General features: G+C 52.0%; 1 protein-coding gene across 1 annotated transcript; it reads right to left on the bottom strand.

The window, feature by feature from the left end:
- Positions 1 to 4,947: 4,947 nt before the first annotated feature.
- Positions 4,948 to 27,605, bottom strand: EFTUD2 (elongation factor Tu GTP binding domain containing 2). Its single transcript, XM_080633588.1, has 28 exons — positions 27,404 to 27,605; positions 27,103 to 27,208; positions 26,284 to 26,449; positions 25,709 to 25,787; positions 23,515 to 23,590; positions 22,717 to 22,782; positions 22,435 to 22,470; positions 21,515 to 21,605; positions 20,368 to 20,450; positions 19,710 to 19,876; positions 18,495 to 18,619; positions 16,810 to 16,873; positions 16,370 to 16,460; positions 15,885 to 16,020; positions 15,193 to 15,320; positions 14,046 to 14,239; positions 13,389 to 13,500; positions 13,035 to 13,175; positions 12,514 to 12,615; positions 11,880 to 11,962; positions 10,629 to 10,715; positions 10,229 to 10,355; positions 9,690 to 9,777; positions 9,083 to 9,201; positions 8,536 to 8,630; positions 7,549 to 7,702; positions 6,605 to 6,712; positions 4,948 to 5,579 (listed from the first exon to the last, which is right to left on the bottom strand). Exons 2-28 carry the CDS (start codon positions 27,205 to 27,207, stop codon positions 5,484 to 5,486), a joined length of 2,919 nt encoding a protein of 972 aa, XP_080489714.1. The 5' UTR covers position 27,208; positions 27,404 to 27,605; the 3' UTR covers positions 4,948 to 5,483.
- Between the last annotated feature and the right edge of the window lie 111 nt (positions 27,606 to 27,716).

Genomic DNA, 27,716 nt, shown 5'->3' with positions numbered 1-27,716 from the left:
TAGTTTAAGTTCAAATGTCCACTGCACCAGTGATAACGCAAACTTGCAATTCCAGTCTTAGCACTAAAAGTAAGTTTGGAAACATTAGAGCCAGTCTTCAGTTTTTAATAGCTTTTCACAGTTTAAACTGATCTAAAACTTAACAAAGCCCATTTCAAAAGCCACTGCAAGGAGAGAAGCTGGGTGATGAATCCAAACAGCACCACAAAGAGCAGCTGAACATGTATTCCACACAGTTAAAAACCCATCACGGTAAAAAGTTTCACATGATCCAAAACACAAACTTTCCAACATAGAAATGTCAGTCAAGTTACTGTTTTCCCAAGAAATATGCTACAAAGGGATCATTTTCTTACAAGGAGCCACAGGAGCACTGCCAGGGCAGATACTCGCTGCCACCACAGACCAGAGCACACAACTCTCCACACATCACCAGCCCCGGCGTACCTGGGCTTTCACTCCAAGCCCTGCACCTCTTACCTCACCATCACCATGGTCTGAAGCCCCTGGCCATAAATGATTCCAGCTGCACCATCACACGGGAAACCCTCATGCTCAGACTACTTCAGCTTTAACCTTCAGGACCATCAATCCGCTGGGAGGTTTTGCTGCTGCCGAGAGAGGACGAGCAGCAAGCAGCCTGTGCACTCGGCAGGCACAGAAAGTATGGAACTGCTGAGCCCACCCACCACCAAGCCCTCGGGATCCTCCAGCCACCAGCATGAGAGTGGAAACAAACATCGTCCCCTCCTGCCTCTTAGACCAGCGGGAACGCTGCAGTTAATGTTGGGATTGCTAGAAATCTAGGACTTCCAGCTGCTTGCAATCCTATGGGGAGAATGAGGAACAGCACAATAAGGCTCAAATGACCTGTGGGGCTGTGTATTCGTTTTCTTTTTCAAACTCTTCCATATCCCGCTTCACAGAGCAGATCTCACTTGTTCCCCCAGGAAAGCACAAGGATAACTTTGGAATATACTTGGAAAAGTCATAAATACAGAGAAGGGCACTTTCCACTTTCCTAACCACAAGCCTTAACATGCACAACAGCTTTCCCTTTTTAAATGGCCTGAAGAAAGGTGGGGTTTGGTACTTATTGCTTTCCTAATCACAGGTCTTGACATACACAACAGCTTTCCCGTTTTACATGACCTGAAGAGAGACGGGGTTTGGTCACTGCACTGACAGCTGCTTTGCTGAACATCACCAGGACAAAGACTGCTAACAGAAAGGGTCAGATTATTTCTTTCTACTACTTCTCTTTAACTTCCCCTGGGCAGAAGCCATGGAGGCAATGACAGGAATAATCAATGATCTGACAAATGCAAGGTTTTTGTTTCCCCTCTTATTTCTAAATCCGAACTAAACACCCAGTGAAAAGGCTGAGCCCTGTGCTACCAACTGTTGCTCAAGAATCCATACTGCACATCCATGCCCTAATTAAATCTCTGTGCACTATCTCCTATTTGTAATCAATTTGAGGATGGAACAAAATTAGCACTTCCCTGGGAAGCAAGGTCGCAATGACCACAGCCACCACTAACCCCTGCCAGCAGAAAAGAGAACTGGCTAAAAAACCCACTAAAAATAACCGTACAAACATGGCTTTTGTGACAATTCATGGTGATGGGTGAAAAACCAGAGGCCGAAACTTCCCTGACCTGATACAAGGGCTGGGTTCTTGTCCTCGTGCTCTGCGTTCAGATCAAGCCCAGAGAAAGGTCAAGGCGCACAAGCCCCAGCTGGCTTCAGACAGGGGTAATTCAGAGCCGTTCATCTGGGCAAGGAGCGCGAGGAGCTGCTCAGTTCTTAGCTTGTGGAGTGGGCACCGAGGATCTGCCGCGCACTGTCCCGCCAGGCCGAGGCGCTGGGACGGCTCTGCAGGAGCTCCCAACCGAGGGGACAGATACCTGTTACTTGGCACTGCTCCGCACCGCGGCACAAAGCGGGCTTTGCCAGGTGCGGACACCTGGAAGGTCCGGACTGCCAGCTCCGTGCCCGAAAGCAGGGACGGGGCTTTGCGTTTCTTCCCTCTGGGATAAACGCGTTAGAAACGCCCGGCCCCGAACGCTGCCTCCGGGCAGCCCTGAGGGAGGCGCGGGCCCCGCCGGGGTCTGGGGGCGCGGCGGAGGAAGCGGCGGCTCCTCTCTGCCCCCAGCACCGCTCAGAGCCCGCGGTTCGCTCCCCTCAGGCTCCCGCCTCCCGCAGAGCACGAGGCTCGGCTCCGAGCGCCCCGCGCCCCTCACAGCGCCCGGGTCGGGCCCCTCAGGCTCCGCTCTCCCCTCAGCCACCACAGCTCCGTCTCTCTCAGAGCCAGCGGGTTCCGCTCCCCTCCGCCCGCCTGGGCTCGGCCCCCTCCAGCCTCCGCCTCCCCTCAGCACCCCGAGGCTCGGTGCCCCCCGAAGCTCAGTGTCCCCCATGGCTCGGTGCCCCCCGAGGCTCGGTGCCAGTCCCTGCCCCACTCACGCCGCCCCTCTCTCGCTCTCCCGGTCTCGGTCTCCGCCGCGCCGGGGCCGCCGTAGCCCGGGCGGGGGGCGCTCAGCGCATGCGCGAAACCCCTCACTCACACACACACACACACACACCACAGCCACCGCCGCCGCGAGCCCACCCGCCACGTGCCGCCCGGCGCGCGCGCCTCCAGCCGGTGGCGGGGGGGGAGGTGTTTGTGCGCGAGAGGTCCCGCGCGCGGGAAACCGAGGGGAGGAGGGGGGGGCATGGGGATGGAGGGACCGGGATCGGGACAGGGACACGGAGAGAAGGGCAAATACAGCGGGAGGGGGACAGGGGCAGAGTGGGAGGACAGGGATAGGGACACCGGGAGCGGGGCTGCAGGCAGGTCACCAGGAGCAGGATGGGGACAGGAACAGCGAGCAGGGCAGTGAACAGGGACACCGGGAGCAAGACTGGGACAGGGACACCGGGAGCTGGCTGCTCAGAGAAGTACATCAAGTCTCTGGGAGTGGTGGGCAAACGGGACTGACTGAGGGGCCCGTGCAGTGCCGCTCGCTGCAGAGGGGTCATTCAGCCCCTTGCTGTGTCCCAGTGCTGAGGCCTGATGAACTCGTGCCAAGGATGGAGCCCCCAGCACCCGCAGCTCCAGGGAGCAGCTCTGCCTGCCGCCGTGCCTCAGTTTACCTGCTCCACAGCCCCATTGCCTGGGGCACCCTGCATAGCTCCCTTTGGGGGGGGTGGAGGGAGGAGGGTAGGGAGTGGTGTTCCAGCTGGAGAGAGGGTAAGGGTCAGGGTCGGGCCATGCACAGCCCCTATTCCCAGGGAAGAACCATTTCCATGGAAAATTCCCATCTCGTGCACATGGGGCCAGGTTTTCAGCCACAAGAGCTCATGCGGCCACTCGGGCCCCACTGCAGGTCAGTGTTTTCCAGAGGCTGGGAACAGCCGGCGTGAGAACCAGCTCCTTCCCACGCCAGCCCAGGCCATATCCTGCCACCCTTCCTGGAATGATGCTCAAATCCATAGGGATCCATCGGACATCTCAGCCCCATGGTTCTGTTCATCAGAGAGCAGGGATGACCAGCACCAATGCCCATCAGCGTACAGGTGCCTCCATGGGAACTTCCAGCCCTATTATCCAGCTCTAGAGAGTGCAGGGTTGGGATCAGAGCCATCCCAGGGAGGAATGATGGATGTCTCCTTCCTGGGACAACCCCTCGCTCCAATGGGACAGAGCAGCCCAGTGCGTGGCTCCGGAGCCAGGGTCACATCCCTGGAGCCCTGGGACATGCTGTGCAGCACTGAGCGAGCTGCCGATGCCACGGGCACCCATCCTGCTGCAGCCTGGGGCTGGTGCAGCACCAGGACCTGCCTGGCCTGCTCTCCAGGGACCCAGTTTATAGCCCAGCACCACTATGAGGTGAAAAGCATCCCCAGTGAGGCCTGGGGGGGGTGGTGCAAGGTTGCATGGCAGGTCTGGGCTGCACAAAGCAGGGCTTGAATCCTGTTTTCCCCCAGGACAGAGGGGGAATGTGTCAGCGGCCAGGCCATGGTGCTGGTGTGGATGCAGGAGGTGATGGGGATACTCCCGGCAGGAAAGGCTGAGCCCAGAGATAGAGCTGGAGCCTCCGGCAGCACTCACCCTCCTGCCGGGCAGATGGGATGGAGCAGCTCACATGGGCGATGCTGTTATCCACTGGCAGCAGCAGGAAGTCCTTTCCCATCCTGGTTTCCAGGCTCTGCTGGAAGCATCTACCTCCCCCCAGCATCCAGTTTCCGCAGAGACCCAGCACAAGGCGGGACACGCATTCCCAGGGCTGCTTCCTTCCCCTGTGCCTATATCAGCCCAGTGCCTCCCAGTTTCCACCAGCAATTGGGAGGTTTGGGGTGGCAGGGGGCTGTCCTTGGCTTTATCTTCTGCTCCCAGGGTGCTGCATACCCCAATGAGCCACCTCAAGCCCCTCTGAGCACAGGGATGCTCTGGGGCAGGTTTCTGGAGGTGAGGCCTGAGCTGGACCAGGCTGCCCATGGGCAAATCCAGCACAAATGCCAGCAAGTGGGGGCCAACCTGGGAGGGGCAGCGGCTCCAGCAGAGCCAGGGCAGAGAGAGCCCATAAATCCCTCCAGGAGATGGAAACCAGCCCTGGGTTCCCAGCATGTGGTCTGGAGCAGACCCAGGGCAGAGCCTGGAGCTGGGGCAGGACAGAGGGAGCACTAAAACCTCTTTGGAGCACGGGCAGCTGCTGAGATCACCTGAAAGCACAGCAGGAGCAAGCAGACCCAGCAAGAAAGGAAGAAAACCTTAGTGTGGGACAGGACTATGCAGGGCTGGTCAGTCAGCTACACGCAGGAGTGGGATGGCTGGGGGACAGGGGACCTCAAGGACAGCATGAGCTCTAAGCACCAGTGAAGGCAGAGCTTCTCCCAGTGCTCTTGGCACAATCAGACTAAGCCCCACCTGGAAACTTGTATTAAATGTTTACAAGGGTTCAAAACAGGTACAAAAAGGTAAAAGCCACATTTGCTGCTTCTCCCGGACAGGCTGGTAAAGCCCTCCCACCACCAGCATCTCCCACCTCCCTTAGCTGCCCGAAGACATGCTTTGCACAAGGCAAAACTCACCCCCTGGCAGTCAGGAGAGGGTTAAGAGAAAGTTCAATTGCTTGACTCATGTTTACACTCCTTAGGAATCCTGACATCACATTCTCGCTGCTTTGCTGCAGCCAGGGATAACCCTTGTGCCTGGAGGGAGCCCAGCCAAAGGAAAAATCTCACTGGAAGCCACAAGGGCTGAAGACTAACACCACTAAAACCAGCAGTGCTCTGGGCTGCTCCCTGTATGGAGCAGGCCCCAAGTGCACAGTCCAGGAATGCCCAGGGAGACTTCTACAGCCATGAAAGAGTGACCTGAGGAGAGGTTCTCTGTGTGCCCAGAGCATCCAGGAGCCAGGGCTGGATGAGCAGGGATGGGGAAGGACAGACAGACGCCTGCCAGGACTCAGGTCAGCCCTCGTGCCACAGTGGAACGTTCACATGGGGTAGTTGAGAACGACATCCTGCTTGGCCAGCTCCAGCAACATGGGGTCGTCGAAGAACTTGCTGATGCTCACATCCTCACTCAAGCCCTGCAAGGGAACCACAAAACCAGAGGTGAGACCCCCCCTGCAGTCCTGATCCAGCCCTGGAGCAGCAGCACAAGAGGGACGTGGAGCTGCTGGAGTGAGTCCAGAGGAGGCCATGGGGACACTACGAGGGCTGGAGCAGCTCTGCTCTGGAGCCAGGCTGAGAGAGCTGGGCTGGGGCAGCCTGGACATGAGAAGGCTCCTGAAGGGGAGACCTTAGAGCAGCTTCAGTGCCTAAAGGGGCTGCAGGAAACCTGGAGAGGGGCTTTGGACAAGGGCCTGTAGGGACAGGCCAAGGGGAATGGCTTTAACCTGCCAGAGGGGAGACTGAGATGAGCTCAATGAAAGTGAAAGGTGTCCCTGCCCATGGCAGGCAGCTGGAATTGGATGAGCTTTAAGGTCCCTTCCAACCCAAACCATTCTATGATTCTTCTGGCAGCTGCACTCATCCAGACACCATGGCAGATTCCACCAATAGCCCTGTTGTCCCACAGCAAGATAAATGTTCAGGCTCCAGAGAAGGCAGGAGAATGTGCAAGGCACAAGGCACTCCTCAGCAGCTTGAAGACATCCCATAGCCTCTCAGGAAGCTGCAAACGTGTGGTTGCTGCTGAGCATATCCACCAGTTCACTGCTCTCCCAAAGGGGATCTTGATTCCCTTCACCCTGCGGTCCCAGGAGCTCCTTCAGCTCCCCCACTCCAGTTCACTAAATCAGCACAGAAACTGGTTGCTGCTTTTCCTGCAGCATAAATGGGCTAAATGAGGCCATGGAGGGATCAGAGGAGGGAGCAGGGCTCAGGGATGCTGCAGGACCCCACTTCAACTGGAGCTGCTGCCAGATGAGTGGTTTATGGGACCACCACAGGCACCAACAGGCAGCACTGGGGATCAAGAGTGAGGGAAGAGACACAAATGACATCAGTCCACTACGGGAACACAGAGGAGGCCCCAGGGACAACACTGCAACAGTTCAGCTGCTGGGGCAGATGGAGAGAGGGACACCACAGGGATTCCTCCCAGACCTACCTTCCTGCGCCTGGTCTTGATCATGAACTCTCTGGCCAGATGTGGGGCTGGCTGGGGCTCCAGGGGCCGGATGACGATGCTCTTGTCCAAGGGGTCACCAGGCACAATCTGTAACAGGGCCAGGACATGAGAGTGATGCCAGGGGCTGGTTCAACCTCCTGCAGAACCTGAACTGCAACAGGAAACAGCCAAGGGCTCTGCGGACACCCCAAGCCTTGGCACACCAGCCCCATCTGTTCTCCTGGCACAGAAAAGCTGTCACATCACTCGTGGTGAGCAGTCCCTGACCAGTGTTGACAGACCTCTGAGATCCTGCTAACCAGAATCCCCGCGGGTCCCAGTCAGCACATCCCTCTCTACAAAGCACGTTTATTCTCCTCAGAGCTAAGCCTCAGGCTTTTATATCTTGACCTTTAAGCCAGCTCTTGGGGCTCAGATGGCTGCTGCTGCTGCTCTCACCTGTAGCTGTGCACCCCACAGTGGTAGCTCCCATACGACCTCATTTGCCCCAAACACAGAGTGGTCAGAGGACAATATTTTGTCCCAAACCCTGTTTCGCATAGCTTTAAAAAGCTTTCTCTGAGAGGCAAAGTCAAGTGTGGCAACCCATGGCTTGCAGAGCACTGAATGCACCCACACAGCTTCCCTTCTCCCAGATGAAGACGTCCTCTCTCCAGGCACTAAAGGACTCTCAAACCCAGCAAGCAGCAGCATTCAGCACCTCCATACTAGGGCAAAGGGTGATGTGACATGGAACAAAGCCATTGGTTTCTGGTAGGCAGTTAACAGCTGGTGTACAAAGCCTCCTGAGCTTGAAACCATTTGAGGATGTTTTCCAGAGTTCTGCCTGCATAAGCTGTGGTACTGAGCTCTACTGAGAGCACCTACCTGGTTCCTGGTTCTACCATGCCCCACTTCCCCATCTCAGCAGGATATGGACTCACCTGCCAGTGGTGGAAGACAGAGAGTGAGAAGGCTTGTCCCTGCGTGTGGGTCCTCAAGTCTGTCTCAAACCCAAATGAATCAATGGCTGGGATGAAAGCTTTGATGGTGTAGAGAGGAGAGCCTGGGATGGGAGCATCTTGTGTCACGTGGCCTCTGCCAAGACATCACAAAGATTAGTCTTCCTGTATGTCATAGAATCCCACTTGGTTTGAGTTGGAAGGGACGTTAAAGCTCATCCAGCTCCACCCCCTGCCACGGGCAGGGACACCTTCCACTGGAGCAGCTTGCTCCAAGCCCCTGTGTCCAACCTGGCCTTGAACACTGCCAGGAATGGGGCAGCCGCAGCTTCTCTGGGCACCCTGTGCCAGTGTCTCAGCACCCTCACAGGGAAGAGCTTCTGCCTAAGAGCTCATCTCAGTCTCCCCTCTGGCAGGTTAAAGCCATTCCCCTTGGCCTGTCCCTACAGGCCCTTGTCCAAAGCCCCTCTCCAGGTTTCCTGCAGCCCCTTTAGGCACTGGAGCTGCTCTAAGGTCTCCCCTTCAGGAGCCTTCTCTTCTCCAGGCTGCCCCAGCCCAGCTCTCTCAGCCTGGCTCCGGAGCAGAGCTGCTCCAGCCCTCGCAGCATCCCCATGGCCTCCTCTGGACCCGCTCAAGCATGTCCACATTCTTCTTATGCTGGGGGCTCCAGAGCTTAACACAGGACCCCAGGCAGGGTCTCATGCCCCTTTATACATTCTCTTCTCTGACACTCAGGAAGAACGAGGCACAAACTAAAGGCTGGATGTGATCCTGGACATTCCCTCGTCACACAGCACAGGGGCTGGGATCAGCCAAGGAAGTTTCAGCTGTCACGCCATACAGATTTCACCCTTTCCCCTTGCTTTACAAGCAGCGCTAGGACTGTGATCATCTCTAGCAACCCAAATCCCAAGCGAGCAGTTGCTGCTGTGCAACACAATGTGATGGCAGGTGGTCAGAGCAGCTCACCTCCGCCGGGCCAGGACCGTGTACACTGCAGACACGCAGTCAGCAGGAGCCTGCACCTCCACAAAGTAGTAGGGCTCCATCAAGCGAGGGGTGGCCTGTGAGGAGAAAGAGACACAAGCCACTGAGCCTCCAGCAGCACCAACACAACTTGGTTCAAAGAGTCAGGGACTGGCACGCTTTGGTGAAATGCAGCGCCTGACTGTGATGGAAGGGTTCCCGCTGCCCCATGGCTACCCACTGAAAGGAGCTTTTCTCCTGGCCATGAGTCATATGCTTCCCTCTCCCTCACGCCCACCCTTCCCAGCAAGCCACACTGTAGCAAAAAGGGGAAACAGAGCAGATGCACACAAGTTTCCAGCCAGACTGGAACGTGATCACTTGTAAAACCCGTCTGGCAGCCCACAGGGGAGCTGGAAACGTTAATGGATGAATGAGTCAGCCTACACTGACATCCTTGGGGCAGACTGTGCAGCACACATGCAGCCCACTCTCCTTGGTGCTGGCACAGAGCAAGGGTCAGTCTGTGTCCTCTCAGAGCAGTGCTCACCATCAGGAAAGCAGAATACACCACTCTGCGGGCCGTGGGGATGATCTGTCCTCCGCCACGGTGCAGCGGCTCCTGAGCAATCACCGCATCCAGGATCTTGAACTTCACATTGCGGATCACTGAGGAAGGGCAGAAAAGACAGCAAGTGACCCCAGGGGAATGTTCCCTGCACAGAACACACATCCCCAGGGAGCCTGAGCACACAGCGAACACCCAAACACCTACAGCCACTGGAGGAAGTTCTCCTACATTGAATTCCAGCAGGGAAAGCATGACCATGCCCTAACCCTGCATATGAAACAAACAGTTCAGCAGCAGACCTTGCAGGGCGCTCAGTGGTCTGCTCCTCAGCTACATGAGTAGAGCCAAGGTCTGGGGGAGCCAGCTTGTCAGCTGGTTGTAGGCAGGCAGCAAGATGCCTGGGGGGCATCTGCAGCCAGGATGAAGGGAGAAGTTCTCTTATCTCCCTTCTCAACCACCTCCAGCTGTGGCGTGAGAAGGGAACTGGCCACTGAGGGACTGCACCAGCAAACTCACTCGAATGCTCAGATATGGAAGCATTTCATCAATCTTATTAGCTCCACTTCTCCACAGAAGTCTCACTTACATTCATCACAGAGAGGTCCTTCCCTCGTCCCCCATTGAAACCCCTGCACAATGCTGTCCTTCACAGAGCCCAGCAGCGACTTATCCACCTACAGAGACAGACAGACTGCTTCAGAGACCAAGCCTGCATCACAACACAGTAACATACACACTGCAGTGTTTAAAAGCCAGTTCCTAGAAGAGCAGCAATGTCTCCATATACCCCCAATGTCCATCTCTCCCTCTCACAGCTCAGGAGCATAATCTTCAGAGTGGCATCTAGAGCTATAAATTAAGAATCCCTGTTTTGGTAATGCTGGAACACAGACCTATTAATTGCCAATTTTGAGGACATTGACCCAAATAGTAACATCAAAATAGTAACAAGTGATTTCCTAGCCAGGGTAGGAGTATGGTGGAGAAAGTACAGCAGATCTGAGATCTGACAAAGCAATGAGCATTCCAGCTGCACTAGGACCTTGCTCTGGAAGAAGCAGTCACCTCTTGGCATCACAGAACAAACGTCTCACTGAAATTTACCCCCTGGCCTGCATTTCTCACCTCTGAAGGCAGTGTATCATCTACTAGGATGTTTGGGCCAGTTGCATCTGGCCCAAAGGCCCAGATGGAACGGGCAGCCAGCAGATCCCAGTCATATTTGGTCTGGAAGAATTCACCCAGTTTCTTTCTGATGGAAGAAGAAAGGAGGAACCTTTAGGAAGCAGGTATCTGACCTGCACTCACCACCCTGCTCCCCTCAGGCATAAAACAGTCTCAGCTTTCCACCTGGAGCAACTCATTTGCTGGGGCAGGGATGCTCACCACTAGCTGGCAGCACTATTGAACACACGACCCCTGCCTATAGGCTGTGGACTGACACTGTGCACCTTGCAGATCCCAGCATTCCCCTTCCCCTTCGCCCCAGTGATTTGGATTCCTGCTCTCCCTGGATCAGTCATACCTGTTCCATGTTATCTGGACCACTTCATTTTCAATGTCCTCTGCGAGTCCCTTCTCCAGAGGCTCAGCAATCATCGTGATCTTGTTCCTGAGGACACAGTTGCAATTAGTCTGCAGACTGACGGAAATGGGACTAACCGGCAGGACCTCAGGAACTGTGCACTGCCCTGAACACAGCTAGGGAGATGAAGCCACCCATGTCCTTCTGCCTTGCTTGTAAAGACAGCCCATGTGCTTAACAACTCTTTGAAGTCTGTTCAACCCCAGAAGCAGATTGCTAAGGGATAGCATGGCTCCATCCCCCCTGCCAGATGTCCAGGCTGCAGAGGGAAGCCCATGGGACAGGTAATAAGCCTCTAGGAAAGCCAGCATTCACTGTTTGACACATGGGATGTTGCCTTGGAGAACCCCACTAATGTGTGGAACCTGCTCCCAGAGCAGGTCATTTCACATGCCCAACAGTTCAAAGACTGACCAAAGGCTGGAACTTTTCCATTCCTAGAAATAAGGTTGCCAACTATGGAGCAAGTGTATAGGAATAAAAGACGGCAAGAAGAACCAGGAGCCACAGGGGAACACAGGAAAGCCATCTTCAGCACAGGACAGATCATGACTTCCCTGAGAATTCAGGTATTAAAGTGTCCTGTGCTCCCAGATCTCCACCTGCTTACTCAGCCTGTGTGTTCCCTCCTAAGGCCTCCCTCCTTCAGTCATGTGAATCTCATCATGCATTGGTGGAGGAGGAGAATGAGACCAGGCTGTAAAGCTCCAGTGCATCACCAGAAAGGAACATATCCATTTCAAGGTTAAGTGTGAGAGAAGACAAATCTTTTGTCATGGAAGGTTTGGGGAGCTCCTGAAGGCTGCACTGGGCTCTTTGGCTCCTTCTCTAGGAATCTCCTAATTTCCAAAACACCACAAAAGTGCTGAGAAGGTGTGAAATGTAGGTAAAAGAAAGGAGGGTGTGGATCTGTCTCTATTAGCTCCATTATGAGAGTTCCTACAAAGGATGTGTGGACCTGTCTCTGTTACCTCCATTACGAGAGTTCCTACTAAGCACAGAAACATCCCTAGGACACAAGTGTGTTACTGAGCTCAGCAGAGCTGCTGCAACAGAATGCTGCCAACTCAGGCACACACCACTTGTCTGGACAACAACCATCAAGAACAGACCCCTTGGAGGGGACGAAGCCTGTCTCCAGTAAACCCCTCCTGCCTTTCTCCCATGACCAGCTCACCCACAGGCTCTTACTTCTTGTTGGGTGTCTCAGCAAAGCACTTGAGGGAGGACGTTTCCACCACTGTCTCACAGAATGTCACAACCGGATCAGCAACCTGGGATAACAGCAACAGGTCTGTAAGGTGTTCAAGTACTTCTTTGTTTTGAAAGAGACTGTTGGAAACCTTTGAACACCTACAAGAGAAACCTGGTTCCTCTGCCAAGTGTTTTACCCAGTGTTGAGTATGAACCACTGAGGCCTGCACAGGCAGCTTTAGTAATTCCTTCATTCAAACAAGACAGAAACACTTAAGCCTAGTTCTAGGTATAAAATCATGGAATGGTTTGTGTTGGAAGGGACCTTAAAGCTCATTCAGCTCCAACCCCTGCCATGGGCAGGGACCCCTTCCACTGGAGCAGCTTGCTCCAAGCCCTGTCCAACCTGGCCTTGAACACTGCCAGGGATGGGGCAGCCACAGCTTCCCTGGGCACCCTGTGCCAGCGCCTCAGCACCCTCACAGGGAAGAGCTTCTGCCTAAGAGCTCATCTCAGTCTCCCCTCTGGCAGGTTAAAGCCTTTCCCCTTGTCCTGTTCCTGCAGGCCCTTGCCCAAAGCCTCTCCCCAGGTTTCTTGTAGGCCCCCTCAAGGTATTAAGGTATTTGCTCACCTTGATGTCAATCTCTGAATACATCTTCCGTAGATCGTGCATCACACAATCCAGGTAGAGCTCCCCTGTCCCCAGGATCACATGCTCCCCAGACTCTTCCACCTGAAAGACAAGACAAGTGTTCAACTGACAGCTCTGCTGCTCCCAGGCCCTTCCCTTCCCGGCTCCGACACAAGCCTGAGGAAGCATCAGCCTTAAATAAATTGGTTAGGATCAGAGCATGCCAAGGAAAGCTCCCCCAGCCTTTTCTAACTCCATGTGCTGATGTGCTCTGCAGGAGGATGCTTCCTGGCACAGCAAGGTATGTGTTTTTCCTGCTGGATTTACAGTTTTCTGCTATTTCCATCTGATTTATGAAATCAACTGCAACAGCATGAACAAAACCACACTCCAAACAAAACACCCAACAGTAGAAAATGAGTTACGTAATGAGTAATAAGTAATGAGTTAAGTAATAAGTTAATGTCCACGAGGTAGCCCACAGCATGAGCTGGAAACAGGCACATATGCACCAGGTATACCTTCGTAGTAAGCGAGGGGTAGCTCTTGTTGACTTTGCGGAGACCATCTAACATTTTGGGCAGCTCCGAGGGGTTGACTGGCTCTACAGCTATTTTGATAACAGACGTGGTGTTGAACTTCAAAGGGCGGAAGATCTGAGCCTGAAATCAGATAAAGACAAAGAGCTGAAGCCGCACTGTTAGATGGTCACTGCAGTTAGAGACAGCCTTTGAAGGTGTTGCCTTTCCCTTAATGGTTCTTGAACCTTGGCACCTCAGCAGATGTTTCTCTAACCTCACCCCTTGAGCTTTTGGGATGCATTTCATCCCCTTGACTCCCTGTAAGGCTGAGTGATACCAGCTATGCACAGTTACCTCCTCATTGCCCCGAGGCTCCGTGACAGTTGCAGTCTTCACTATGGGCTGATCCACTCCTTCTATCAGCACCCAGTTGCCAGCAGGAACCCGGTTTACCTCAATGTGATACCTAAAAGGCAGGAGAACGTAACAGAATGGTTTGGTTTGGAAGGAACCTTAAAGCTCATCCAGCTCCAACCCCTGCCATGGGCAGGGACACCTTCCACTAGAGCAGCTTGCTCCAAGCCCCTGTGTCCAACCTGGCCTTGAACACTGCCAGGGATGGGGCAGCCACAGCTTCTCTGGGCACCCTGTGCCAGCGCCTCAGCACCCTCACAGGGAAGAGCTTCTGCCTAAGAGCTCATCTCAGTCTCCCCTCTGGCAGGTTAAAGCCATTCCCCTTGGCCTGTCCCTACAGGCCCTTGTCCAAAGCCTCTCTCCAGGTTTCCTGTAGCCCGTTCAGGCACTGGAGCTGCTCTAAGGTCTCCCTTTAAGGAGCCTTCTCTGATCCAGCCTGAACCAGCCCGGCTCTTTGAGCCTGGCTCTAGAGCAGAGCTGCTTCAGCACCACTCCAGCTTCAGGCCCCTTCCAGCACTGTCTCCTTCCTTGTCCCTGGCAGCAACCACTCCAGGTGACTTCTCTCCCAAGCAAGCACACTGCCATAGCTTTCCGTACCTTGCCACTGAGATCCAGAGGCGTCCGACGGTGCAGATCTGGGAATCCTCCTCGTCTTCCAGGGTATAGTTTTCCCCAAGGACCTTCACAGGCTGCCCAGCATGGATGGTACCACTGAGCACTCTGCCAAAAGCGTGGAACTGAACGCCATCGTCTGTGCTGTACATTTTCGTTGTGTGACACATCAGTGGACCCTTCCCATGAGAAAGACAGAAATAAGCCTCTTTCAAAGCACAGTCAAGAACCAGACACAGACCCAGCAGGACTCATGGATACAAACGGATTAATGGGCTGGAATTTAGAAACATTGCTTTTGACTTGCCAAGTCCTTCATTTCCTTCCACTGGAAGTCCTACATCTCCTTGCCCTGTGTGAAGACCCCTGAAACAACTTCAGTGGCTTTTTCTGGAGCTTTCCCTCCTCTTGTGAAACAGTGAATAGTGGTCAGGACAAGGCCATGAGGAGAAACGGCATATCCTGGCCTGCAAGCCAGCTCAGGGCAGAGCACCTGAGCCTCCACAGGCCACAGCTTTCAGTCCCTCCATCCCTGGTGATCTGGTTGGCAGTCACCACAGTATAATTTTATCACAACTCATTATAACAAGAGATTTGTTTTCTCTCCAAACACCAGAGCAAAAGTCCTGGGCAAACTCCTCCCTAAGCTGCTGCCTGGCGTTGGTGGCTCTAGACAACTCTGCATGACAGCTCAGTACAAGCTGTTTGAGGAGGAAGGTTTCTGCAAGGCTCTGATAGCAAAGGTGCTGACTAACTAATTCAGGGTTATTTTTATCAGTGTCATTCAGATCTGTTTCCTCAGTTTGGAGACAGACTCAAACTTCATGGAAAAGGGACAAAAAGGACACAAAATCACCCTGCAGCTCCCACGGGCTCTGACGTCCTGACCTGGCCCTGCTCTCCTCTGAGCACTGGCAAACAATTCTCCCTCTCCAGGCCTGCCCTGGCAGGCGACTGAAGTTTCTCAGAGTGAAGAGATTTGCTTCAGTATCGGATGAGAGGTTTCAGAGTGCTGCCAGTCAAATGTGTGCAGATGGCTGTCTAGCAGGGCAGGGGCCCCGTTGAGGCAGTGAGAGCACACTTGCCACATTTGCTTTTGGATCCTCTAAGCAAAGCAGAAGAGTTTCCTTACGTCAGGGTCGCATTCACTCATGGCCTCCCCTAGGTCCGAGTCGATGCCACCGGTGTAGGTGTGCTCGATTTTGGTCTTGGCTCCCACCTTTGGGGAGGGGATGTGCTGCACACACATGTCCACGAAGCCTGGAAAAGTAATACTTCATGAGGACAGGATTAAGCAGTGGAGAGAGAAAAAACAGCCTCCAGTCTACACAAGGCAAAGCCATTCTGCCTGCAGTGCGCCCGCAGCCACGGGGAAGATGTGAGCAGTGTCTCAAGCTGTCCTTCGGGTAAAGGGTTTACTATGTTACATCTGGACAGCCAAGAAGGGATCTGTGCAGGTGAGCACTCCATGGCTGTATTCATAGAATCATAGAATAGTTAGGGTTGGAAAGGATCTTAAGATCATCCAGTTCCAACTCCCCTGCCATGGGCAGGGACACCTCACACTAAACCCAAGGCTCTGTCCAACCTGGCCTTGAACACTGCCAAGGATGGAGCATTCACAACTTCCCTGGACAACCCATTCCAGTGCCTCAGCACCCTCACAGTAAAGAACTTCCTCCTTATATCCAATCTGTACTTCCCCTCTTTAAGTTTGTACCCGTTACCCCTTGTCCTATCACTACAGTCCCTAATGAATTACAGCCCTTAAACTGCAGCGCTGTGAGACTGGAGTGCTGGGAGAGGAAATCAAAGAGCATTTACCTGTGAACTCCCCAAAGAACTTCTTGCAGACGAGCCGCAGGAGGGGCCGAATGTTCAGTTTCAATTCCTCTTTGGTCAGGTGGATGCCAAGTTCATCCAGAGTCCTGGGCAGGGTGGTGTCCACATCCCCCACCACCTGCAAGACACCAAGCACCACTTTCAGCTTTGCTGCAGGGGTCCAAGCCAGTGGCTCGCAGGTGCAGCTTCACACACCAGCAATCACCCTCAGGGCTCTTGACCTGCTCTGGTTTAGAGCACACAGAACTCACCAGCTGATATTACAGTGTGCTAGAGAGAGCAAAGGCAGTTTGATTAACTGTGCAAATATAGGGCTATCTTTGCAAGGAGCAACTGTTAAGGAGGTGCTCACCATTGCGCTGCACCCCCAAACTGAATCTGTGAAGAACCTACTGCAGGCACACCAGCACCCAGCCCTCAGCTGCTCCCATCTGAGACTGCGGGAGGCAGAATGAGCCATCACATACCTGAGCCAGGATCTTGTACAGGGGCTCCAGGATGAACTCCACAAAACTGCGCTGGGAACTGCTCGTTGGGGCCTTTTTAGTGAACTTGCGGCTGTTGGGAGACCGAAGGAGAGAGCTGAGGAGCCTGCAAGCACCCCTACTGCAAGCACAACCTCTGCTCTTCCCACATTATCTTCCCCCTCCCAGTCCTGCTGGGAAGCTGTTTTGGCACAGGAGTCACACTTACTCCAAACGAAGGCCAGAGGAAGCTCTCTCCTCCTGCTTATGGGACTCACCAGGACCACATGGACCCACACTAAGGAGGCCTGACTCAACCTTTCCCAGACACTTCTCTAGCATAGGTTGGAAAGGAGCTTGGGTGGTCACCCAGTCCACATTTGACATGGCAAGGAGGGGAAAACCCAGCCATAAACTAACAGATGTTTAAACGGGCTTCTTACGTCTTCGGGTTGAAGTAGATGTCACCCCAAAGCCGCTTTGCAAACTCCTGATAGTTGATATCTCCTAAAGGAAAAAAGACAGAAGTCTCTCAGATGTCACTGCATTTCCCTCACCTTCAAAATCTGTGTTTCTTGGCTTTCAGAAAAACCCTGTGGATTCCATTTAATGGACCAGTGCTGATGAGTGACCATTTGGTCCCAGCTCTGAATATATGATTACCCCCTGACCTGGGGAGACCAAGCAGAGAGCAGTCCCCTGCGGATGGCACCAGCAGCCCAGATACACTGTGGCTTCACAGACTTGCCTCTCAGGAAGATTTCCACCCTCTCAGTTACACACAAGGTGTGTGTGCAGGAGCCCAAGGACATCTGCTTCTTTTCCCAACCATTAACACTGCACCCTAATGCTAGAGTGCCAAGGTGCTGGGGTGGCTTACAGCCCATCTGCCCCACAGGCTTATCACAAGCACTTTCTGCCTTGCTGAGTATCTCCAGGTTCTTTTCTCTTGTTCAGCTGATGCACTGAGCACATAGGCAAGTGCTGAAGGACCACTGCAGTGCTTGGCTGTCACAGTGAATTTACAAATAATAAGACAGTGGTGACAATTTACAGCACTTCCCAAACAAGCTTTTGCTGTGGGCAGATGTGCAGCATAAGAAATTTCATGGTGGCTGCAGATTTGACAGTTAAACTGCTTTAACTCACGTTAGTTGAAGTGTGGTGGCTGCACATAAAATCCCTGGTCGCCGCAACTGAATACTACTGACTTCAAGTACCCATTCAGCGTGTGTCTGCCCCACATGGATGATACCTCCTAGTGACTGTGCCTGCACCCTGCATCTTTATCAGTTCCCTAAAGGGGTACTGTCCTAGCAGGCACTGGGTTAATACTGTGATGCCCAGGGAGCTCATTTACTTCTCCAGGCTCATGAGGACACGTGATAATCCTGACACATCAATTCCTGACCCCTACAACTCCATCCTCCCTCAGGCTAACTTCTTAGCAAGAGCTGGGCCAGCTGCTTTACAACATCCTTCTTCCCTTGCTCATGGGGATCCTACAGATCACCCCAAACTCCCCAGTGTCAGACTTCAAAAACCTCAGCTGTACAGCTGGCTAATGCAAGCAAAAGGCCTGCTTTTACAAGTGGCAGATTGCCTTGAGCGGGCACCTGGGGAACAGCAAATTAAATCAAAGCCAGAAGAAGACAACTTCTTAAAAAAGAAAAAGGGCAAGAGAGCAAAACCTTGTGGGCCAAGCATGTGCCCGGCTGCAGCTGAGTCCCACACTCCGGAGACTTGTGTGAAAAGCCAGGCAGAACTTAACCGCTTCTCTTCTGAGCTGTTGCGAGAAGGAGGCAAAAGCACAATACATCCACTTGCCTCCAACTGCCATAGCAGGGCTTGGGTTTTCTGCTTAAGATTATGTAAAAAATAGAGGCTTCTGAGTCAAGAAACACTTCCCAGGAGAAACTATTTGCTAAAACCACCCTGGAACTGTAGTTTTGCTGTTTACCACCCAGGCTTCAGATCTGCAGTAGTTCTCAACTCCTACAAATTTCAGAACACATATCCTGGCCTTACACGTGCAGTGAAAGCTGAAGCCAAATAGCTCAGAAAGCCTCAACAGAAAAGGTCAAGCAATGAGATGTTCAAGTGTGCAAGGTTTCTGGATAATGCTCACCATATGTGTCTGCATAAATCTTTGCAAAAGATCCCAGCGTGAAGCAGATGCTGTACTGCGAACTGGAGAAACACACGTTCCCCAGAAGGGGAGACAGAACGAGGTTCTCATCCGTGGAATACATGCTGAGAGGAGACAGTTTTTAGAGACAAGGGGGGGGAAAAAGAAACAAATCAATGTTATGAACCAAAGAAGACACCTAAATCCACTTCCCACACCAAACAGCCATATGCGACAGGCAAGGAAGGGTCCTACATTGCCAAATAGCATCTTAAAAGAGGCTGCGGCATGCTTGCCATCGGAATGTCAGGGTCAGTATCATGTTATAACTCTAAACTTCAAAAGATTCATGTGCACAAAAGAAACATTAGTGTGCAAAGAAACAGTTAAAGACCCAGAACTCCAAAGTCAGCAGCACAAGTGCTTTGTACTTTTTGTCAGGCAGAGTTTTTCTTCCCCTAAAAGGCAGCAGCAAAGTTGGTCAACCAAGCAAGGGAAATGATAATGCAAGGCAATTAATGTAGGGACAGAATTGATTCGTAACAGTTTGAATGAGTTCACAGGAGCGCTAGACAGGATAAATCACCCTGCTCTGAGCTGCTTGATGCCAGCAGTAACTTAACAGAGAGACATGCAAGTGAGCTCATGTGGAAATTCACACACTTGAAGGGGAGAATGCTGTTAAGGAAATCACCTGGATGCAGAAGAATCACAGGAATGATGCATTGCTGCTGTGAAAGGCAGAGATGTGCCTCCCTCCTCTGAGCAGGGCCTTGCAAGGTTTGACCATAGCAATATCATAGTCTCTGTTTAGGGGCTGGGACAGCAAGTTCCTACTAGTTTTGTCACAAATGTGTAGGAGTTTTAAAACATCTCAACCTACAGTGTAGGATACAGCCTGGACAATTTCAGTGTATTTGAGACATTTGGGAGCACAGAAGATCCCTGCTCTGGTCATATGTCTGCTTTCCCTACTTTTTAATGAGGGAAAAAAAGAGCCGATCCCAAGAAGTTTGTCATGAAGAGCCAATCCTAATTCAATATATTGGTTGAGATGGATTTCCAATACTCCCTCCTGCCCCGTTTTCCACAATTCAATGTATCGAGAGACAAACTCATTAGTTTTTAGGCACACAAAGGGCTCACAGAGCAAAGCACCTGCAACAGAACAGGGACAGCAAGCACCAACAATGCATCATCTCAAACACCCCCTACCTGATCAGACCATTAACCTCATCTACAATATGTCTGAGTTTGTAATAAGCATCTGTAGGGGGCAATTTCAGCTCCAGGATCAGTCGGTCTATCTTGTTGATGCACACAGTCACTGCCAGCCTTTCCTGCACCGCATGCTTGATCAGCCTCTCTGTGTTCAGCATTACCTGCAGGGAATAAGAGCACAAACACCCCTGGTGAAAGCCCTCCACAAAATGCTATCTAGGGCGTGAGAGACAAAGCAGCGACCCTTACACACAGGGCTGTGAGTCTAGAGAAGTCTAAGCTCAGCCACCAGCAATCAGCTCATCACCCTAAAATTTAAAAGTGGGTGCTAACCCAACCAAATTCCTTGAATCCTACCCCTTGGACTTCCCTGATATAAATAAACGGCTCAATTTTAGGTATCATAGGGATATAGATGAAACAAGTTAGATAATCAGCCTCCAGGTCACACACATCACGTCAGCCCTTGACACCAAAGCCAGAGGCTTGACTGCCTGTTTCGGCTGGAAAACACTCTTGCTTCCCAAACTGTCCTCCAAAACGCCTTCAGCCCAGAAAGCTGAACCCATCCCAGGCCTTCATCCTGAGGCAGGAACAAAGAGTGCAGAGGAATTGATTCTGAAGTTCACCCCTAGGAAAACCTGGCACTCACCCCCTCAGCCGCATCAATGAAAAGCACAACGCCATCCGAAATACGAAGGCCAGCGGTCACCTCATCAGAGAAGTTGACATGACCTTCGAGAACACAAGAGAGTGGTAAGAAGCAGAGCAAGCCCTGCCACTGGCAGCACAGAGGGTGGAAAGCCATCTTTCTGCTCTGCAGCTTGCTTTGGTCACTGGTACCCAGCAAGGCAGGAGACAGACGGCTTCCTCCTCAGACAGGGACCTGAGAGCGGCTGCCAAAGCTCTGGGTAGGGATCTGCTTCAGCTCTAATGCTATTTTTTGAGAGTAACCACAACAACTTGTTTTAACAGGCACTTTTCCTCACATTTGCTCCTGTTTTTCTCACAACTCCGTGCAAGTACTTCAGGAAAAGGAGGAAGATTGCTTCTCACCAAAGAACAACAGATGCCTCTCCCTCCAGTCTCCTCCTGCGCTCTAACCTCCATCGTCTTGAGCTGTAACTCAACAGATGTGTCCCAAGACCCTCTTTCCTAAAGTTTGGCCTTGGTTTCTTACCACAAATTGATCTGCAATTATGTCCCCCCAACAAGAACTTGTTAAAGGCCTGAAGGAACTTGCCAAGAGTCTCACTGTGGGGCAACAGCATCTGAGAAAAGCACAGCCTCCACTGTGCCTGGTGATACCTGTAAAATCCAATTCTACATGTGCTTCTTGTATACTTGAGTGAAACACATTTTCAGCCCCATTAGCCCTCAGTTAGGCCAGCTACTCAGAAACACAAGGCAGACTAAACATCGGGTGCACAGTCCTTACTGCTGGATGCGATTTCAGAATGAACTTAACTAAAGGCTCAGGACTAGGCTGGAATCATCTATAAAAAACACAAACCAAAACATGGGTTTCCATGGGATTCCATGAATCAGTGAGGTTTCAGGGTATAGATTCTTTTCCTTGCTTTTCTGGAAGCCAATGCTATACAATCCAACACAAAAGCTCTTTGAAGACCTTCATTAACCATCACTGTACACGTTTTTACTGCTCTGCTCCTGTGAACAGCCCTACCCAGAGGACCAGAGAAGATTATTAATGACAAATCTGGATTCACATGGTCATGTATCTGCTGCCTCCAGCTAAGTGCATCCCAAACCCAGCATTTTCAGGACTACCCAATCACCTGGGGTGTCAATGATGTTGAAGAGAAAAGACTTTCCTTTGGTGTCTGGCAGAACAATCGTCACTGGTGTGCTCTTGATCCCTACTCCCCTCTGAAAGACAGGAAACCAGGATTATCCATTAAAGAAAACAAAATGACCATGTAAAGACATAAAAGATGACCAAGGGAAAATCAGAAACATGGAAAGAAGTAAACATCCATCCAGGACATCCTGAGCACTGCAACTCACTCATCCATACTGGCTCAGACTGGTGAGCTACCACTGCCCAGTCCACCCCTGGTTCCAGCTGAAGAAGTACAATATGCAACACCAGAGACAGAACATGCATGCTTTTCTATGCTTTCACCCTTCTGCTGCTGCCAAGTTACTCCTCATGGAGTAAGATCTGATCACACAGGATATGAAGAAGAACATTAAGATGAAGAGAAAACAAATGCTTCATAGGGTTGTTATGGTCACAGCAATATTTAGCAAGCAGGACTAAATAAGATTCCCATTGACGCCCCACCACATGGAGTCAGAGCACCCAGCTAAGGGTTCTCGTCAAAGGAAACCAAGGAGAAACGTGTATTTTGAAATCATCCTTTTTGTCCTCATCCAGCACTGCTGTGACCCCCTTTCACCTCTTCCTCTGGAAGAAAAGAAGAGTTACCCAAACGGGATAATTCTCCTATAGATTTTCAACACTACACAGGTTATGATCTCAGATAAATAAAATCATGTGTGATGAGGGTTGCAGGAAATGGAAGAAAGTTGAACCAGGGAATCTTACTGAGGCAAACATCAATGAAGAAAATAATCAGAATGTGGAATGCGCAAAAAGATGTTAAAATGGAAGATGAAAGTGCCTTCAGCAAGTAACTGTGAGTTCAGCATGAGACAACTGGATAAAAATCACTGCCTGCTCTACAAGACTCACCTCTTGCTCTGTGAACAATATATCAGTGTAGCAAAGCTGCAAAGACAAAACGAAAGTCAGACTATCACAAAGTGGTACCAAATATTAAGTTTGAAGCAGGACATAACTCTTTACACAGAGTTAAGATGGAAGATGACAGACAGAATCAGGACTGAGCTCTGCCTGCCCAATCCTACGTTCTAATTACTAAACCACATGCTACCCACATACAGTCATGCTCCCACTGAATGTAAAAGCCAACCCACGTTCCTCAGGGCAGGAATACACCAAAAGCACACTTACATCTTGGTCGTAGCGCTTCCGGATTTCGGGGTGTGTCTGCTCTATCAGGCAGTCAACAAAACAAGTCTGGAAAGCATCAGACAGCAAGAGAAAGGAGGTGACTATGTTCGGACACAGAAACACAAACACAATCCCATCCCTGCAGTAGCAGGACACAGAAAGCTGAGCATGTGGTTAGTTCCACATGGTTTTCTTTCATGAAGACGTTTATGAAGGGCCACGGAGATGCTGTGAGGGGCCTGAAGCTGGAGTGGTGCTGGAGCAGCTCTGCTCTAGAGCCAGGCTCAAAGAGCTGGGCTGGTTCAGCCTGGATCAGAGAAGGCTCCTGAAGAGGAGACCTCAGAGCAGCTCCAGTGCCTAAAGAGGCTCCAGGAAACCTGGAGAGGGGCTTTGGACAAGGGCCTGTAGGGACAGGCCAAGGGGAATGGCTTTAACCTGCCCGAGGGGAGATGGAGATGAGCTCTTAGGCAGAAGAGGGTGCTGAGGTGATGCCCAGAGAAGCTGTGGCTGCCCCATCCCTGGCAGTGTTCAAGGCCAGGTTGGACACAGGGGCTTGGAGCAAGCTGCTCTAGTGGAAGGCGTCCCTGTCCATGGCAAGGGGTTGGAACTGGATGAGCTTTAAGGTCCCTTCCAACACAAACCATTCCATGATTCTATTAAAACCTAGAAATAACTGCATTAGCAAGAGGAGCAGACAGAGTCTGCTGCTGCACGGAGCGAGGGGTCTAGAGCAATAGCTGAAGTAAGCAACACAGGGATCATTGCTATCACCCGACCCAGGCTGGATGTCCACACTACCTTGCCGTGGTGAAGGTGCCCACACAGAGTCACATTCCGAATTAGCTCCGAGTTGTCCATCAGATCTGCCAGGAAACTGGAGGAACGAAAACACAAAAGACTGTTAGAAGCTTCTGCTGCGTCTAAGAAAAGCAGGTGCCATTTCAGCTACACTTTCTATCCAAGGTTCCCCCTGCATCCTCTCCAAACTTTCCTTCTGCCAGTGCCCTGCGGAGGAAGAATCCCACTTTCCAGATGGGGAGGACAAGAAAGTTGGAGTCCTAGACAGATGGCAGTGGGTGGGAGGATATAGAGCTGGTAAAACTGCCAGCAATGGAATATTATTGAGTATTTTTCTCCTCTTCTCGTCAGTATGGGAGCAAAAGTCACATCCATGTATTCAGATGATGAAATCCTTCCACTCAAGTAGTGGCAGGCCGTCAAATAAATCACAGAGCTGGGTAACAAGCACCCCAGGGAGTTTTAAAAGGTAACCACGGGGCTCCATAGACTATTAGTTCTGACTTTCAGGTCTTAAAACAGTGATGTTCTCAGGGACTCTACCGACCAGTAATGGCATTTAAATCTCTTTAGAATCAGTAACAATGGGCCGGTCGCTTGTTTGGATCCTGTCCAACATATAATTGAGATCCCAAATTCCCAACTCCCCTAAGAGATAACTGGAAGCTACAAAACATGGATCCAGTGCTATGGGTCTGCAGGAAAAAAAGTGCCGTCAAGTAATCTTATTTTACAAAGATTTAATTTTCCCTGATGTGGTTGACTTTTTAACATGCAAAATTTGGATTAAGAGCTAAAAAACGCAAAAATCAATACTACACACTAAAATCTTGCTTATTGGTCTGAAAATAAGGCTAAAGGGGAAATCAATACCAAGCTTGGAGGTTTCTGGCTACGTCCCCCAAGGAATTTCTCTTGGCACCATCCTAAGCATTTATATCAACAACCAGGAGGAAGAGGAATTCACTACGGATGGAATGAGCAGAAGACACAGGGATCAGGAAAAGGGTGGCTGATGAAGAGTACAGGACATTGACCAAGAGCAAAATGAATTGCTTAAGGAAATAAGACCCAGCAGGCTTTCCAGTTCCTGTCTGGCTATATCAAAGACCTCTTGGATAAATGAGCACAGCCATACTGACAGTATCAGGGAACAGCCCCAAGAAGCTGCCGTTCCATAAAGATCCCAGACATCCAAGTACCCAACTGAGTGAATACAAACTCCAGTGAAATTCTGTTGCTGGAAAATAAAGGATCCTCACTGGGAAGCAGAGGGACAGCTCCCGCTGGGGCCTGGCACACAGGGAGCTGCCGCTCACCCTGCATCCAGCTCTGGGATCTCCGCTTGAATATGACAATTGAAAGCTGGAACAGGCTCTGACTAGCCACAAAGGGGCATGTGGAAAGAGGAGCCTATGAGACACTCACGCAGCTCAATCTGTTCATCCTCAAATAGACAACAACATATAGAAACACTATGTGAGGATACAGAGCCCCTCCACCCAGCAACAACAGACGTCGATGCTGAGCTTATATTTTTAATACAGGAAGTAAACAACAGGTTTTATTCCTTAACAAAGTTGGGTGAGATATTATATCCAGCAGCATAGAAATTCATAGAATCCCAGACTGGTTTGGGCTGGAAGGGACCTTAAAGCTCATCCAGTTCCAACCCCCTGCCACGGGCAGGGACAGCTTCCACTAGAGCAGCTTGCTCCAGGATCCATAGGAATTAATTTGAGACAGCAGGAGGCCAATGGTCACAGGGATCAACCTAAAATGCCCCAATTTGAGGTGTGCCACATACTGACCATGTAAGTATTTCTTGAGTCAGTGAAGGAAACCTTCCTTCAGCAAAATGGCCCCACAAAGGTTTCCCATTACCAAGCTTTAGATCAGCTGCCAAGGTTAAGCTACATTCTACTTCAGAAAACCCTGCACTGTGCTGCATACTGTGGAGGGAAAATAACTGTCAAACGGTTAATCTGCTACTGCCTTCCACTTGGTTTTGGGTCAAAACCTTGCAAATGGCTGCCCTCAGCTTCTTCAGTAAGAAACAAAACCAATGTCCCTCGCAATGTGCCTTGTCCACACAGCACACACCACTCTGCCTGCCTCTGCCTTTGCCTGCAAGCAACAAAGAGTGAGGGAATCACAGCCACTGGCCACCCTTAAACCCCTCTCCGTTACTTACTCCATCTCATAGACAGTGACCGGTAATGTCTGCTCCATCAGAGAGAACTTTTTGGTTTTCACAGGTTTAATAATAGGCTCTGGAAACAAGAAGAAGAACAATGAATGCAGTTACCAGAACCCCCGAACCCAGCTGGCTCAGAAACAGTGGAGGGAACAGGGACCTTTCCAGACACAGACACAGTTTTCAAGCTGACAGATGCTCTTAGCTTTCCTAAATAAAAGCAGTTGTACCAGATGATTATTGCAGGATCCTGCCAACTGAACCGGTCTATTACAGAAGGAACAAATGAGATGACTTAAACACATTTTCATTTCTTCTTAAAGATCTTCCCAGTATCTGCTGAGTATCTGCTCTTCAAAACATTGTTTGGCATTTGTAATAATCCCAAGTGCCAAATAGTGCACGTCGCTGGACAAGCAAGAGTCTACGTGCTCCTGGGGCTAAAGGGAATTTGAAAGGGGCATTAAAACCAATAGGGAGAAGGGAAGGGAATATTATTTCCTCTTTTCCAAGGATCCATCGAGAGTCTTCTCCTCCCTCCATACCCAACTTGCTGCTTCCTCACCACTTACCAGTGAGAGGCTGCGTGTCCTCCTCTTGTACAATTGTCTCTACTTCGGGCCCGTAGACCTCTTCGGCGGTGGGATAGTACTTCTTATCCTCATGCAGCACCACGTCCATGCCAGGGTGGTCCTCATCATGGTCCCCCATATCATCATCATCGTCATCGTCCTCGAGCTGCAACAATGCTCACATTGAGCTGCTGCCAGCACCAAAGTGCTTTACAAACACCCATCAGCCCAGAAGGCACAGGCTTGGTGTCGTACAGTGAAAGAGAGCCACAACCCAGCCAGGGAACCTCTGCTGCCCTCCCTGCCCTTGTCACTCTCCTCTGCTGCCTGTGGAGTCTGCTCTGCCTTCCGCACTGTGAAACTGAGCTCCTCACCATGCTGCTGGCACATGTTACTAAAGGCCTGAAGATCTCACTGAAGGGATGCAGAACCTCCAAAAGCTAGAGCTTTTGCAGCTGGAGCTGCAGAAGCTTCCTGTTCTGCAACTCAACAAAAACTTTGTCTCTCCCGTTATCACAGGAACAGGAGGGCAGCTTTTCCTGAATCCTTTAAAAACCAAAACCACTCTCAGAACCACAGAATAGTCTGGGTTGGAATACACCTTCAAAGCTTACCTAGTCCAGCCCCCCTGCGATCAGCAGGGATATATTTAACTAGATCCCACTGGATCCTTAGGAGTCCAACTCCACCACTGAGCAAAGCCCCACTGCAGGACCCGGGCCCAGCATGCAGAAGGAATCACTATCAGCTTAGGAAACCCGTGGTGCTCGCCCCCTGCTCCCGTGGGCCGCTGCCCCTCGCCCCATGCCCATCGCTCACCTCATCCAGGTCCTTGGACTCTCGGCCCATCTCATCGTCGTCATCGTCCGAGTCCAGCTCGGGCCCGATGTAGTTCCCAAACTCGTCGTACAGGTCCGTGTCCATGCTGCGGGCGGGAGGGGGTCAGTCAGGGCGCGGGCTCCGCCCCACGCACCCAGCGCTCCCTGCCCGGGCCACCCGCGGCACCAGCGCTGCCCGCCCCGGGCCTGCACTGCCCCGAGGGCCCCGGCCCGCCCGCCGAGCGCCCTCCGCCTGCCCCGCGGCCCCCCCGGGCCTGCTCCGGGCCCGGCCCCGCGCTCACCCGCCGCGCTGCCCTCGCCTCCGGCGCCGCCGACACCGCTGCGGAAGGCCCCAGGGCTGCCCGCGCCGCCGGTCACCAAAGAGCACTCCGTGTCGTCCGTCAGAGACGCGCTCGCGGGGGACGGAACGAAGCCGGGACCGGTCTCGGCGGGGTCCCGGTGGCCGCGGGCCGGTGCGGCGAGGCCGGTTCTGTCAGGCGCGATCGGGACAGCCCCGCGGGGGCCTCGTGTGCGCTGCCCTGTCGCTATGGCGACGGAGGGGGAGCCCGCTCGCGCTGCAGGAGCTCGGCTGGGGGCGGAGGGGCTGTCGCTATA

This window comes from Psittacula echo (genome assembly GCF_963264785.1).
Source record: "Psittacula echo genome assembly, chromosome: 23".
In the NCBI taxonomy this organism is placed as follows: Eukaryota; Metazoa; Chordata; class Aves; order Psittaciformes; family Psittacidae; genus Psittacula; species Psittacula echo.
The sequence above is the reverse complement of the archived record's forward strand: the minus strand, read 5'-3'. Positions and strand labels throughout refer to the sequence as shown.

Excerpts from the sequence above, each read along its gene's own strand:
- EFTUD2 (XM_080633588.1), bottom strand. The coding sequence starts at position 27,207 with ATGGACACGGACCTGTACGACGAGTTTGGGAACTACATCGGGCCCGAG. Across the intron at positions 16,021-16,369 it reads TGTACAAGATCCTGGCTCAG|GTGGTGGGGGATGTGGACAC; the intron begins GTATGTGATGGC and ends GGTGTCTTGCAG. Across the intron at positions 9,778-10,228 it reads ATGATACACTGCCTTCAGAG|GTGGATAAGTCGCTGCTGGG; the intron begins GTGAGAAATGCA and ends CTGTCTCTGTAG.